The sequence below is a fragment of the Talpa occidentalis genome, unplaced genomic scaffold, assembly GCF_014898055.3.
Source record: "Talpa occidentalis isolate TD23 unplaced genomic scaffold, MPIMG_talOcc4v2.1 talOcc4.8, whole genome shotgun sequence".
Taxonomy (NCBI): domain Eukaryota; kingdom Metazoa; phylum Chordata; class Mammalia; order Eulipotyphla; family Talpidae; genus Talpa; species Talpa occidentalis.
The window spans coordinates 18,775,202-18,790,064 of NW_023605194.1; the positions used below are offsets into that span (position 1 = coordinate 18,775,202).

General features: G+C 45.2%; 1 protein-coding gene across 6 annotated transcripts in view; it reads right to left on the reverse strand.

Moving 5' to 3' along the window:
• Positions 1 to 14,863, reverse strand: part of CNNM2 (cyclin and CBS domain divalent metal cation transport mediator 2) — a 145,111-nt gene that overhangs the window by 21,547 nt on the left and 108,701 nt on the right. For 5 of the 6 annotated variants that reach the window (XR_008549869.1, XR_008549870.1, XM_054690159.1 and 2 more), the window contains exons 4-5: positions 12,876 to 13,045; positions 2,416 to 2,509 (exon numbers count right to left, since the gene is read on the reverse strand). Coding sequence is in view for 4 of the 6 variants with exons in the window: in XM_054690159.1 (XP_054546134.1) it covers positions 2,416 to 2,509; positions 12,876 to 13,045 (264 nt within the window). In the remaining 2 variants the exon portion in view is untranslated. The other variant, XM_054690160.1, reaches the window with a different exon arrangement.

The following is a 14,863-nucleotide window of genomic DNA, read 5'->3' on the forward strand; positions in this document are numbered from 1 at the left end:
AGAGCAAAGTAAATAAAGACTGTCATATGCAGATCTCCCAGGCACAGCAGACCTGTCATCCTTAGCACTTTCTAGTCAGACAGGAAGCTGCAGCACCAATGGATGGAAAAGCCCATTGCACTGGATGGCAGGGCAGGAGTCGTGTTTTCTGGGCAGGTCTCGAGAACCGATTACTGTAGGATCTTGCCAGGTAACTAATATTAATAAATAGAATTATTATCTTGTGATGACTATACTATACTATAATTGCATCTCTCAATGACTGTATGAAATCCCTAAATCTAATTGTCGAGTCAAGTAAAATACTGGCCTTTGTAATAATCAAGATGCCATCAATGAAGTTCTCTTCCTTAGCACTTCAAAGTAGGTAAGGACCCCTCCCATCCAACTTCACAGATTTTTTTTATACTGAAGGCCTGCTCTTGCTTACATGAATCTGTAGTTCAATCTGAACTAGGCTGGTATTTATTTCTAATGAGGCTAATATTTAGATTTTAAGTATACCAGTAATCAGAAAATCATACCACTTACCCTCCTAGCTTTCTTTTCAAAGCCACTTTATAAATCTGGTTCTGTTAACCTGGGGCTAATGTGAGGCTGACTGCCAAACAATAGCCACAATCTCAACAGCTAATTGTACATTTCCTTTTGTACTTTAAAGGTTACAAACACTCATGTAAGTCTTAGCATTTTCTTTTCTTCTTCACAAGACGTAATCCTATATCCTTTCAGTAGTAAGGAAACCAAGGGCCTTTCTCAAAATCAGAGAAATCGTATGTGATGGAGCTGAGGTTGTAACACAGGCCTTCTCAAGACTAGCTTAGAATCTTCCAGTTTCCTTGCTCGTAGCAAAAAAAACGGATCATCTTCAAGTTTACAACAGCACACCTACTCATTAGGTGTGTTGTAAATCAGTCAGGCTAACCAGTCAGGCTCCCATTCACACTGGGTGCTGGTCAACGGTTTACTGTGGGGACAATGGCCCATGTGATTCAAAACCCTGCACTGGGATAGTAAGAAGATGCATCTGGGGTGGGGGGGAGGGAGAGAGGGAGTAGGTTTAGAATTTGGCAGAATCCTTGATGTTTCTGTCTTCCTAACTGCAGCATCCTTGGGTGCTCTGAGACAACCGTGTGGTGCGGCAGATGAATATGACACACACAGTGACTTGTGTTGAGGTATCCCCTCCCTTTTGAGACTGTTTTTCAGATGTGACAGTGTCCTTTTAGGATGGGTTATTTTTAGACCTGAGGTTTGTAAAAGAAGTTTACTCACACAGCATGTCATTTGGCATTCTGGCCACAGGGTGGCACTCCACCACCTGCTTACCTGCGAGCCCAGTTCCAGCCTGGGCACAGGCACAAGCGCACGCACCCTGTGAAGCAAGCAATGCAGAAAGGGATGGTCCTAGTGCCATCCCAGAGGTGAGCCAGTGTGCATCAGCAAACTGTTCACGTTCCTACTAGGACAGACACCACCCGCTGGCATCTTGGAACCCTGTACTCAGAGTACTTAGGCAAAAGCGCATGGCAGAGCCACCCTGAGCTGTCTGTCTCTATGGGCCAACTCTCTAGTTAAGAACAGGCCATCCCCTATATACACAGTCACATCATCATGCATCCTCAGGAAAATGCAAATTTAAAAACCTCCAAATAGTTAACACTTAAAAGACTCAGCAATGCCAATGGGTAGATGCAGCACAACCAAACCCTCATAAAGTACAGGCAGGCAGGTGAGAGGCCACAGCCACTAGGGAAAGCCATTGGGCAGCCGCCACTAGAGCAGAGCCTGGGACACTGCGGCCCAGGGTACATATATACCCACATTCACAAAAGACACACACGAACAAGACTGTTCAGTCACACTCTGCAGATAGCCCCACACTATCTGCGGTGGAAACCGCCCCAGTGTTCATCAGCAAAAGAGTGCATGTGCACTGCATATTCGCACAACACAATACTCCACAGCAACGAGAAGAAATCAAGTATAAGCGCACACAGCAATACAGACGAACGTCATGAGGATCACACTGGAAGAAGCAAACTCAACATAAAACATCCTGTACAATTGCATTTACATAAAATCCAACAATAAACAAAATGGATTATGCTTAGAATTTAAGAGGGGGTAATTTCAGGGGGACAGTGACTAAAACGGGAGTGTAGTGGTGGGGTTCAGGGGGGTTGGGACAGTCTGTCTCCAACTGGGTACTGGTTTACACAGCTATATTCAATTTGTGAAAATTCATGGAGGTATACACCTAAGATTTGTGCAGGTTTTTTTTGGTTTTTTTTGCATATATATACACTTCAACAGAGTTCAAAAGGTAAATAAGTAGCGTTACCTGGCAGGTAGAAGAAGGTTGTTATTTCCCAAGACATGGCTCTGCCCTTAGAGGCAGAGCAGGAAACTCACCTGGTGAGGCTGTGAGGGCCATTACACCATAGTAGGAAAAAGCACTGGCTTCAAACTTCATACCTTCTTTCCCAGCCTCTACTTCCACTTTCCCCTGTGGAAAGAAAAGGGGAATAATTTCAGTTCAATTACATGAATTTATCTGAAAACTCAACACACGTTGTGGTGCTTCCTCAGGCTTTTGTCTGCACTCCTTGCCCAAGAATCTCACGGAAACAGAGCCTCGGATAATCTCTCCCGCTCGGAGGAGTAGGCTAATTCCCCGTAACTATGAAAACTGGACTTGGCTGGAGATGCAGAAGATGACAGCGAAAGTGGGATGTTTAATTGCTGCGAGTTCATTTAATCTTTTCCCAACATCCTTAGTTCCCGGATTCTTCCCAGTAAGAAAGCTGATGGTTCTCTTGCCCCACCAGTGGGGCAAACCCCGAGAGGCTGTCCAGAGACAGTTGCCCAAGCTGTGCAACTGTGGACTCAGGGTCCATATGGTTTTGGGCCACAAACAGGGGACTTGTCTCACTAGCACAGTGTCCCCACCAACTGAGCAGACGCCTTGCAGGGCAGTCGCTGGTTGTCCAGAGACTCCAGCGAACTGCAACACCACAGCAGCTCCCCCCACCATCCTGGGAAAACACCTTAAAGCTGCCTCCCTTGAGGATAAAGCCTCCCGTAGGTTTTCCCTTCCCTTTCCTTTCTCCAATTTGTTACAACTTCTTCTGTTCTGTTTGTTCTTCTGTACAGACTGGTGATGGCTTAGCTCCCCTGCAGCCTCAGGAGTCCCCAGCACCCTTCACGGCAGCGCTCAGGGTGTGCTCAGGGCTGTGGAAATAGTCTCATAATCGAGTTGCACATCTTGACTTCCAAGACAAGGGTCAGAAAGGTTCATTGTTCGTATTACCTATAATTTGAATCTCCAAAGAGCAGGCACCTCTAGATGCCTTCTCTACTGTGAACAAACGAAACGGAAGCTGGAAAGGAACAGTGCTAACAACTCACAAAACTTCAGCAATTCATTTAATGCTCACAGCTCCACGACACACGATCAGCACTCCCGGGAGTCAGGAGAGTGGGGCCCAGAAAGAGTACGCAGCAAGGAACAGGCTCTTGGCCAACAGGCCACACAACGCCACCCGGGTGCACAAACCTTCATTTTGGTCACTGCCTACGGGGCTACACTAGGCGGGTTACAGAGGCCACTCATTGTCTCTCTCTGCGGTTTTCCCTCACTCAAAGAAAAGAGTGGTTTTACGACGTCCAACCAGTTCTGTTTCCTAAGAAAGGAACTTAAATCACCAGCCGTAAGAACTGCAGACAAACAGGGTTTGCAGGATCCCAACCAGGGTCCTGCAGGGGATGCGAGAAGACAGACCCAGCCCGCGAGGGCTTATGCGCCAGCAGGCAGGGGCGAGCCCAAGGAGATGACACGAGGGAGTGGGCTGAAGAGATACACGAAGAACACCCAGTAAGACAACCCGGAATGCAGAGGAAGATTATGCCTGTTCTTTATAAAGACACACTTTATGGAGGAAGGAAAAACACAAGGAGAAGTAGGTCTTGACTGAGCCAAAGAAGGGAAGGGTGTGAAGGAAGGTCCAGGGGGCAGCAGCAGCCCATCAGGCTGGCTGGGTTAGCACATGGAAGATGTGGTAGGTGGGCCTGGAGCGCCTGTGTTGAGCAGACTAGACTCCATGAAAGATGAGTGAGATCAGAGGGCTATGGCTTTAGGAACACAAAGTCTAGCGTCCATGAGTGCAGCAGTCACAGAACTGGGAAGAAATGGCTGTGAGGGAAGCTGTGGATAAGGAACCAGTGTGATCTGGGGAGACGGCAGGCGGAGTGGGTGGGAATGTTAATAATCACAGCCGAAGATGCGATCTGCGAAACGGGACATCAGAAATGGAGGAGGAGCACTACGGGAGGGGCTGGGTGGGGTGAAGGAGGGAACACATTCCTTTTGGAGGCAGATAATCCATCAAAAAGGGTCAAATGGAAGCAGGAAGGTCAAGAGAAGCAGGAGAGATGGAGAACAGAAGGAGGGAGTAAATGGAAAGTGAAAAGGCCATCCGCAGCTTGGGACAGAGTGGGAGGTCCAGAATGAACGTGGGACCAAAGGGAGAGCCAGACAAAGCAGAGCCACCAGACAACTGCATCGTCCCAGAAACTAGGGCAAGGGACGCTGGGAGAGCAACAGGCGCCAGCGAGGAGGGCTCCACTGGGCCTCAGGCGTATTCTCCACACCGCAGAGAAGGGACGAGCCAGTCATTGCGGGGAAGGAGAGCAGGAGGCAGGAGCTCTACAAGGAGAGGTGACGTGGGGTGCGGAGGGCAGCACTTCGGTGGGCCAAGGCTGTGGAAGATTAGGGACCCTGGGGTGCCCAAAGACAGTAGTGAGGGGGGAAAGGGGTGGGCAGGGATGAAAGGTGGTGATGCAGAAGCTGGCAGGAAAAAATGGGAACAAGGGTGAAGAGACTGACCTCAGAGGAGATGGGTCCCTTAAGAGAGTAGGGGACTCAATACTCAGGGGAGCAATAAAAACCCAATGCCTAATGGCATCCACCTGCTGGGTTAACTTACCCAGTCCTCAGGGACTGGCCCCTGACCTGAAAAGGGCTGTCTTTCATTGTAATCTCGAAAGTGACCACAGGACCATCTCACAACCTGAACTGGGAAGGCTCGCATGACCCGAGCCTCAGAGTGGCTTCCATCCTGAGGAGCTCTAAGTGACCCAGATCGTCAGCTTCACAGGTGATGGGGCCTTTTATGTTCTGTGTCCCCATAGGTGATGTCACTCACAATTCTTTTGTGATCACTTGTCAGAACTACAGAGCAACAGCCTCTCCCCAAACAAGAATGAACGACAGCAGCCCTCTCTGCTTCTTTCCAGAGCTGTCCTGGGCCAGCACTCACACCTGCTGCTCAGACCCTCTGCCTGGTGAACTCCAAGGCAGAGAACACAGTGGGTACTGTGCTCTGGAAACACCTGGGGATTTCTTTTAAAAACCCACTGATGGGCCTCCCCGGTGGCGCAGCGGTTGAGCGCTGGGTTGCGAAGCTGCCCGCGGCCTCTGCAGCGCCGGTTCGATCCCCGGCTGCTCCCCGGCCACCGGAGGAGGGTCCCACATGGCGCGCAGACCTCTCCTGCCGCCCGCTGCTCCCCTCAGCAGTGTACTTCGGTCCTTCTGCCTGCTCTGCTCCCCACTCTGGCTCTGGTGAATTCTCTCACCCTCCCGCGCTTCTGACTGTACCCAGTGCATGTATAAACAAACAAACAAATAAATAAAAAACTTTAAAAAAAAAAAAAAAAAAAACCCACTGAGATCTGGCTCCAACTCCCAGGCATCCTGATCTAATGAATACAGGGAGCCACCCAAGCACGGGACTTCACACAGCTCTCCCATGGTGAACGGGCAGCATCTTGGCAAGTGTGGCTTTGAGCCTGCTGATGAATAAGGGCCCCGGCACCTCTGTGCACCTGTCCTCTCAGGAAGCTTCCCCAGCGTCACAGCAGCTATGAGCCTGCTCATTCCAGGGCCAGCTTCCAAGGGGTCAAAGCTCTAGGCTGCAGCCACTCCAGGGGCTCCCTGCTCTGTCCTTCAAGATGGGTTCTCAGGCAGGGAAGGATCAGCCATTTTCCTTCTGGAGTCTACCTAGTCTGGCTTCAGCTGGCCGCGAGGCAGATACACCAGGTGACTGGTTGCTAGATGTATGGATTTCCAGAATTCATGGAAAAAAAAAAAGATAAAAATACACTCCCATCCTCAGTACTGGGAAGAGAGGACTACCAAATATTTGTTTGCTAAAATATAAATTTTTTAAAAAATACAGCTATCATACTATGACCACCATTTCATAGCCAACCAGATATTTTAACCTCCCAAGATACAGAAAATGTGTAATTTTAGAAAAACAGGTCTTTAAACTGAAAACATACAGCTTTATGAAGAACTCACCGCGACTTTTTTCCCATTTTGCAAACCAGTGAAAATTTGTCAAGTATAGCATTTAGGAACCACTGCACTCAACCAATTTTACTTCATTCATGAAACTGCAACAGATGAAAGGATCCCTCTGGCTCTTTCAGTTCTAACTCTCCCTGGTTCTATAGTTTCAAATGTTTTTCAACTAGCCAACCCTGTATTCCTTTCCATAGGATTGAAGTTTTTCCTGGTAGGTGTGTTCTAGAAGTATCCAGTAGACACTTTTTTAAAAAATTAATGTGTGCATGTCAAGGGCTCCAAAAATTGACTCTTTTCAAATAAACCTGGCCATCCATAGGTTTGGGTGTCTCTATGAGGAGATGGCTTCCCTGGTTTAAAACCAAGCAGGCATGTTAAACGACCTTCTCATAAGGGAAGGCACTATGCGTCAATTTCACTTCTGAAACACTTCTGCAATTTACTATACAGGCAAAAAGATCATGACTGGACAGACTCCCCAAGAGCGTCAGGTTGGTAAAATGACAAAGGAAAAGGCCTCACTGTCCCAGGTGAAACAGGCTCCCGAGTGGTGCCCGCATAGCATCCTACCCGTCCGTGGAAGGCACTACAAGAACTCCTCTCACAGAGCCAGCACCCACCCCCTCCTGCCTGGTCTCATGCTGCACCAGACCCAGTGGAGTCTATGCCAAGATGGAAGTCCCCACAACAGTGATCGGGTCATGACCAGATGACACCAGCTCTGGGACTGAAGGCTCCCCAGACCCTGGACACTGAGCATCTGCTTGGGCTCCTGCTTACTCTCAAATTGAAATAATATTCAGGGGGGGTTTTGAGGGGGTTCATTTTCTATTTGTTTGTTTGTTTTTTTTAATCATCATCACAAGTATTCAGCGGAGGCGACTAAATGTCAGGGGCACAAACTCCAGGTACATCCACAAGACTGCCCGGCGGTCCCAGTAAGAGGGACACACCACAAAGACGGCTGGTTTCCAGCCTCCCGTACACAGACGTGCTCTAGCAGGACTTTTTCATTTTGGAGTCTGCAAATACAGTCCTCTGCATTCTACTTCCTAAATATTTAAAAACATTTTCTGTGATAGGCAAATATTAACAATAGTCCAGTCCATCTGCTTGACCATCTTCTAACCATGTGCTGCCACTTTATGTCTGAGCCAGCATTAGCCAGTGTCCACAGGGAAGAAGTTGCTCCCAGACGCATCAAGGCTCAGCCTTGCTCCTCCCCTCACCAGACCTACGAATACCAAGTCTGCATTTCAACAAGATCCCAGGGCAACTGGTGTGTACATTGAAGTTCGAGAAGCACTGGGCTAAAGAGAACTTAAGGCGCAGAGGGGAACTTAAGATATAAATAAATAATTCAGTCACACTCAGGGGAGGCCAAATAATAACACAATACACTGTGCAAACATTCAAAGTAGCTCCATGGAGCACAGCCCGGTATAGGGAGCCTGGTAGAGTCAAAAGTCGGGGAGCCTGCAGAGAGCTCTAGGCACAGTACTGGGACCAGGCCCACCTCCTAGTAGCCAAACAAGGTTATCTGCCCATTAAGGATTTAGTATCAACTGTCAATCTATTTGGGTTTATAGTTGTATGTAAGAGTTCTAAGCAAAAGGAGCTGATGCCTAGTTTTCTATTTTCACATATAAAAGCCCTAGTTTTATATTTAAGTGGCATAATTAAAGAGAAAATAGGCTCTATGCTGGACATACAAGTAATATTTTCTTCAAAACGAGTGTTATCCATACTTGATTCAAGATCAAGGCTCCATCACTCCCTGGAACATGCAGATCTTGCAACTCAAAATTTCATGAGGAGGTTGGCTATTAAGGACTTAATACCCGACAGCAGGTGAAATGCTATTAAGTATAATATTAACGAGGGCTGTGCTCTAAGATCCACTCTCCACCTCCACAGAGCAGATTTCACTCTACGGGAAGGGGATTGGGAAGAGCCCCTAAAATGTCAAAAGCCCTAAAATGAGCAAGGATGGGATAGTTAAATGACAACAAACAGAAGGCATGAAATTAACCAGAAAAAAGAATACCAGAAAATAAATGTGTTCTTTTCTATGAGTTAAACAGTTGGCAAAGGAAAAAAGCCAGCCTTTTTGAAATCAATTTGGTTATGCGCCTGTGTAAGAGTTATGATTTTTACATGGTTTCTTAGACATTTGATTCCCCAAAGGACCAAAGCATCCTTCATTCTAAGACAGTGGCTGCATAGATAATACACATGATCTAACACCCTCCAACTATTTTTCTTAGTAGCGGGGCCTGTAACCATTATAGGAACTGTGCACCACTGGCTTTTTCACTTGATGTTTTTGTATATGCTGTCTACATCTTTTGTGGCTATACAATGACCCCTCATCTCTCAATTTGGTTAGCTTAGATGTCTACATGCACTATTTCTGCTGTTTTAAAAGTAATAGATTTGCACACACAGCCTTATAAAACAATGATTTCCTTAGAAGCACATGTACCAAGAATTGTATGTACGTATTCCCAAAAGAGGCTGCCTTTTTTTGTTTACATTCTCCATGGATTTTTTAAAAAGATGATGTTTGGTTGTTTTCTAAAATCAAGAATGGATGTTTAGTTTTGCCTGCTGTCTGTATGAGTGAAAAGTACTGTGAGCTTCACTGCTCTCCTTGTTAGTGGGGCATATTATGGTTTGTTGTCCATACCCCGAACCAGCCCTGCATTCCTACAATTAACCTAATTCAGTCACAGTCACAGCGACCAGCCCCTGGAGTGTGTTTCTGTTCTCTAACTGGTCCTTCTATTTCAGGATCTTCTATCAATGTTGACAAGTGAGACTGGCTGGTATTACTACTGGATTTTAGATTAAGCTGATATTGGACTTAAAGGATGTATCTGACTGTCAAACTATCCTGTTCTATAGGTATAAAACAGAAATTGAGTTCCTTAAAAAAATTTTTTTGAAAGATTTATTTATTTATTTATACAAGCACTGGGCACAGTCAGAAGTGCGGGAGGGTGAGAGAATTCACCAGAGCCAGAGCGGGGAGCAGAGCAGGCAGAAGGACCGAAGTACACTGCTGAGGGGAGCAGCGGGCGGCAGGAGAGGTCTGCGCGCCATGTGGGACCCTCCTCTGGTGGCCGGGGAGCAGCCGGGGGTCGAACCGGTGCTGCAGAGGCTGCGGGCAGCTTCGCAACCCAGCGCTCAACCACTGCGCCACTGGGGAGGCCCAGAGTTCCTTAAAATTTTGATTTTTTTCTACAAATTCTTTGATTCGTGCTGCCTTTTTAGGGTGGGAAGGAACTCATTTTGCTTTTCCTTTTATCACATTAGTTTAATAGAATCCTAATTTTTTTTAATCTTATAAGAATCAAATTTTATCGATGGATTGATATTTTCATTTTAAAATTTCTTTTCATGACAATTTCTCTATTATTTGAGTTCCTTTTTAGCTTACAGCTTTGTTCTTTTTTTTTTTTTTAAAGATTTATTTATTTATACAAGCACTGGGTACAGTCAGAAGCGCGGGAGGGTAAGAGAATTCACCAGAGCCAGAGCAGGGAGCAAAACAGGTAGAAGGACCGAAGTTCATTGCTGAGGGGAGCAGTGGGCAGCAGGAGAGGTCTGCGTGCCATGTGGGACCCTTGCTCCGTGGCTGGGTATAGAACCAGAGCTGCAGAGCTGCGGGCAGCTTTGCAACCCAGCACTCAACCGCTGCTACTTGGGGGTTTTAATTTGTCATAAATTCTATTTCTTAAATAATTATTTACTTAAATAAGTAGCACACACTGAATTTAAGAAATTCAAATCTCCTTTCAACCCTATTTTCAGTACTCTAAGACTCTTCCGTAGGTATGACCACTGTTACCAGTTGGAGCAACTGTCCAGAGATTTCAGGTGTTTGTGTGTGTTCTGTAAAATGAATAGAGTTGGTTTCTTTTTTAAACTCAATGAGCCCACATTACACCCTTTCCTACACATTCACTTGTAAGCCACTGGAAGAGAATTGATCACGATGTTAGAGTACCTAGTACTTTGCAATGGTGCATTTTTACATTTAATTTAATTTTATTATGATTTATGCAGGTGGTTTTATGAAATTTCTTTTTGAATTTACTAGACCGCACATGTGACAGAGAAGTGATTACTTTTTAACAATCACATAAAACTTTTTAAAAATTACTTCCCTGCTTGGCTTTGTATTTAATTTTCTCAAAATTTGTGTTCATTTTACGGGTCATGTAATTTAAAATGCCAATATTTTTTCTTGGTATGTTTCCTTTTTAACAATGTGTGGGGGGGGGAGGGGAGAGGGAATTTTTCACCCCAACTATGTTCCTCTCTGTTGCTGAGTGACTTCAGCATGAAGTCATATTGTGCTTTTACCATTGCCCTTATTGACCCCTGAACACATTTTAGTTTAAGACACTACTTTTTCAGATAAAACTCAAAGTTCTAGCTTTTGATATTCTTTTAATCAACTTACATAAATTGTTTGCTCTGAATACATCAGACTTTATTTCATCTACAATTTAAATTGAAAGCAATGTCTTTTTATTTGACATTATAATCCAAACATCAAGTCCTTAGTAGACAGGTTTTTTTTTTCTGAGGCTGTGGAAGAGGGCATGCTCACTGGCATGGGGGCCCGGAAGGCAGATGAGTTGCTTGTTCCTGACTTAGGCTCCAGAAACGTGCCTAGTCACCTGGCATGGATTTCCAGTGTTGGGTCAGTGACAGGAGAGGGTGGGATGTACTCTGCAAATGATGGCACCCACACTAGGCTGACAAGGCTACTAAGGTATTTCGCCTTGTTACCCTCTTGGCACTTTAGGTAACTGACGACTGCGAGAACATGATTTTCACCAAACTCTATAGTTTAAACCTCCATACAGTCTTTCAATCCAGCAACACACTATTTCTAAAACCCGTGACGACTGGCTCAACAAACTTGTCACACATTTACATAAATATTTACTGTGACATCTGGCACTCGAATACAAGTACATATACAAAAGTGCCTTATCAAATATCTTTGAAGATTAAATGGACAGAGATTACAAAGTCCCTTGTCCACAAAAATGTTTTTTGATCCATCAGCCAGAAAACTGTGATCAGAGCAGTTTCACCAATGCCAATTACACAGAAACAGAAATTCAAAGCCACAGGAGGTTCTAACATTACTATGAAAATTCACACGATCAATCCTCAAACTTCTTCAAAATAAGTGTCATTAATGTAAACAAAGTTTCATTAGGTTTAAGACATGGTCACATCTAGTTTTCATAAGAACACCATGGCTTGTCCTCTTCCTGCACTGAATAAAATTCCTTCCCGACAGCCCCTCAGAGGGTCAGAGACTCAAGCCTGTCTACCTCCAGAGAAAAAGGGCTGAAGGAGACAGACTAGCAGAAGAATCAGGCTCCTGAGTTGGAACACCTGTGAACAGACTGCTCCACAAGAAGAGGTGAAAGCAGTGAGCAGTGAGTTACTCCACGGCTTTTCTAGGGTCCCAGATGCCACGCTATTGCCCAGATGGGAGGTCACACATGAACACAACACTGTCCAGAGTTTCCGATGTCTAGATGCCTGATCAGAGCTATTTTCAAGTATATTAATCTTCTTAATTCATGTAAGTAATTGGGACCTCGCTGGACGCACATAAACTATGAAACAAGTACCAACTATACACTCATGAAGATACCTCCAATTCATATCTAGGATATAATAAAAAAAATATGGCACCAGTCTTCTTGCATATAGGAACAGGAAAGTAAGTCTTCTACAAGAGGTATAAGAAGTTGGCAAAACTCACACTTTATTCATTGTAATGTTCCTCTTGGGCTCCACGGGAGGGGCAGTGCCCTACTAAGTCAAGCTGATGTTAGGATGGGCTCCTGTCAGCTCAAGACCAAAGTCCCCCAGATAGATAGGACCAGATGGGAGGGATCAACCTTCCCACTTTACATGGGGGGTGATGCTACAGTGAGAAGCAACTCAGCTCCTGCTACCCTAAGAGGCACACCAATTCCTCTATAAGGCAGAGTCTAGTTAGTAACCAGGAATTAAAAAATAATAAATGGATTATCTTGGTGATATTAAGGAAAGAGATATTGAGTTATCGCTAGGATACTGTTTAAGACCAAGTCCTAGTGATGGGTGGGGGAAAAAGATGATAAAAAGAGGACCCAAGAACTCATACACTTGGATTTCAAAAGGCCGGCCAAGATCTGGATATGTGCAGGCAACTCCCCAAATTCTTCAAAATATCGAATTTACGGCTATTCAACTGACCAGTGCCACAGCAATCACCAAGTGCCCCTCAGTATTGAAAATAAAGTAACCAATGACACTGCTTCATGTTGGATTACTTCACAAATCTGAAAAGTGGGAAGTGTTATTCTCCCACACGTAGGGCCACCCGAGAAGCATGTTAACCCATTTACCTACACCACGCCTCCTCTGAACCAGAAGGGTGGTGCTCAGTGAGCCCAAAAAACTATTGAATAATTCTTCTGACCTGCAAAATGAGAACGAAGTAGTCTACAGGTTTGTTTCGCTGGTAGAGGTAGTATTCGGGGGCTTTCTTGTTCTTCTCATCATACTTCAGTTCCTGGATGACATTGGGGTGCTTTAGCAGCCTTAGAAGGATCTTCTCTGACATCTGGGATGGGCTAAATGCTTCTACTTCTATAGATATAAACACAACTTGATATTACACTTCAAGTGGATGGAAAAAAATTACACTAGTGATTAAGGTGTTTAGAGAATGAGGATACTTGGAATCAAAGTGATACAGTCTGAGTTAAGGAGACTTCTGTTTGGCGAGCCCCGGGGGCAGATTACCTGGGAGAAATTAGAAAACACCGAATTCTCACAGTTGTTCCTTTTAAAATTTTCCTTTTTAACCTGTCACTGGTTTCAGTTCTTATGAAGATACCCTAGTTTTCGGACCAACGGAAATGAAATTCAACCACAAGCAGGCTCCCTGGTAGCCAGAAAGGAGGCCCTTCAACAGGCCCCAACAGTCTGCCTTTCCCTGACTGCCCCAACAGCCACTGGACGAAGCGGGGTCAGGAAGCGGCCAGGCATGAGTGAGGGCCCCGCGCTGCAGCGCTGATGGCCCTTCTCCACTCAGCTCCCCTGAGAGAGCGGGCTGGAGGGAGGAGGAGACTCAGTCAAGACAAGGTGCGTGCACACACAGACATGCACTCCAATTTGCTAATTCAAAAAAAAAAAAATACTGTTGATTTGTCTTTACAAAGATATCATTCTTATTTAGGAATAATAAAAACCAGGGTGCTATTCTGAAACTGGGCTTTTTGACATCTGGTTTTAAGTTGTGGCTCCTGAATGATGAAGAATAATATCAGAATCAGTAAAAGAATAGTGAGTGAATTAGACATCTTGTTTATATGCTTTTTCAGTTGCTATCTGAAAACAACAGATTCCGTATTAGCTTCTTGTGACTTTTTGTAGTAACAAGGAAAGGCAGTGCACTGTGGAAATTTTGGAAAATACAGAAAAAGATAAAGAGGAGGATATAAAAACGACCAGCCATTCATAACCACTACGAGCCATCTTGGAGCCATTTGTGTGTGTACACACAAAAACACAACTATACTCTTACTGTACACACGGTTTGCAAGCTTGACTTTTTCCTCATTTAACAATGAATTTGCAGTATTTTCCCACATAAAGAATGTTAAACTGAGCATTTCCATGTATCTGAAAAAAATATGATCTTTAAAGAGTGTAATGTTCCACCACGTGGTTGCTGCCCGTCTTCCTTCAGAGTACTTCAAGTGCACTGTAAGCAGCTGAAAGGCATGGCTGCCTGTCGCTGGCTGTCGTCTTATACAAGCCACAGTGCACTATCAGATTTTCTCACACTTCCCCTGGCCAACAGGGCTCACCCTTCACCTAGCGAGCCATCTGGGGATGTGAGAAGGGTTAGTCAGTCTGTTAAGTCCACTCAACCTTGACCTCTCTGGAGCAGTCAGTGCAGGCTGGGCTGGAAGTTTTAACAATGTGAACACTCGCCTCTCCCAGACTGGGCCCAATTAACAATCTGATTTGAAGAGGCCATCAAGAAATCCATGCCAAAGTTCTGAAAATTTCTGATTTCATTCAAACCATAAGGGATAAAGATTTCATTCTGAAAATATTTTTCTTCTTTGCAAAACCTAGCACCTGTGTTACCACTGATGTCCAACTGTTCTTCTGAAGCAAGCTGGAGAGAGAACCACTCGACTGTCCAGCCCCCGAGGCAGGGTGCTGGGTCGCACTGCGGCCCTGGTGCCAGCTGGCTCTCCCGGGGTGGGGCTGGAAGCAGACGACCTGGCCTACCATTCACATGCAGTGCGGCACTAACGTTCATCCTTACCTTTCAGACCAATTTTAAGTTACTGGTCCACCCCTGGTAAAGTCTGAGGGTTCATGCCGACACTGAACACAGGAGAGGAGAGAATTTAAAAAGAAAAACAAAACAAAACAAAAACAAAACAA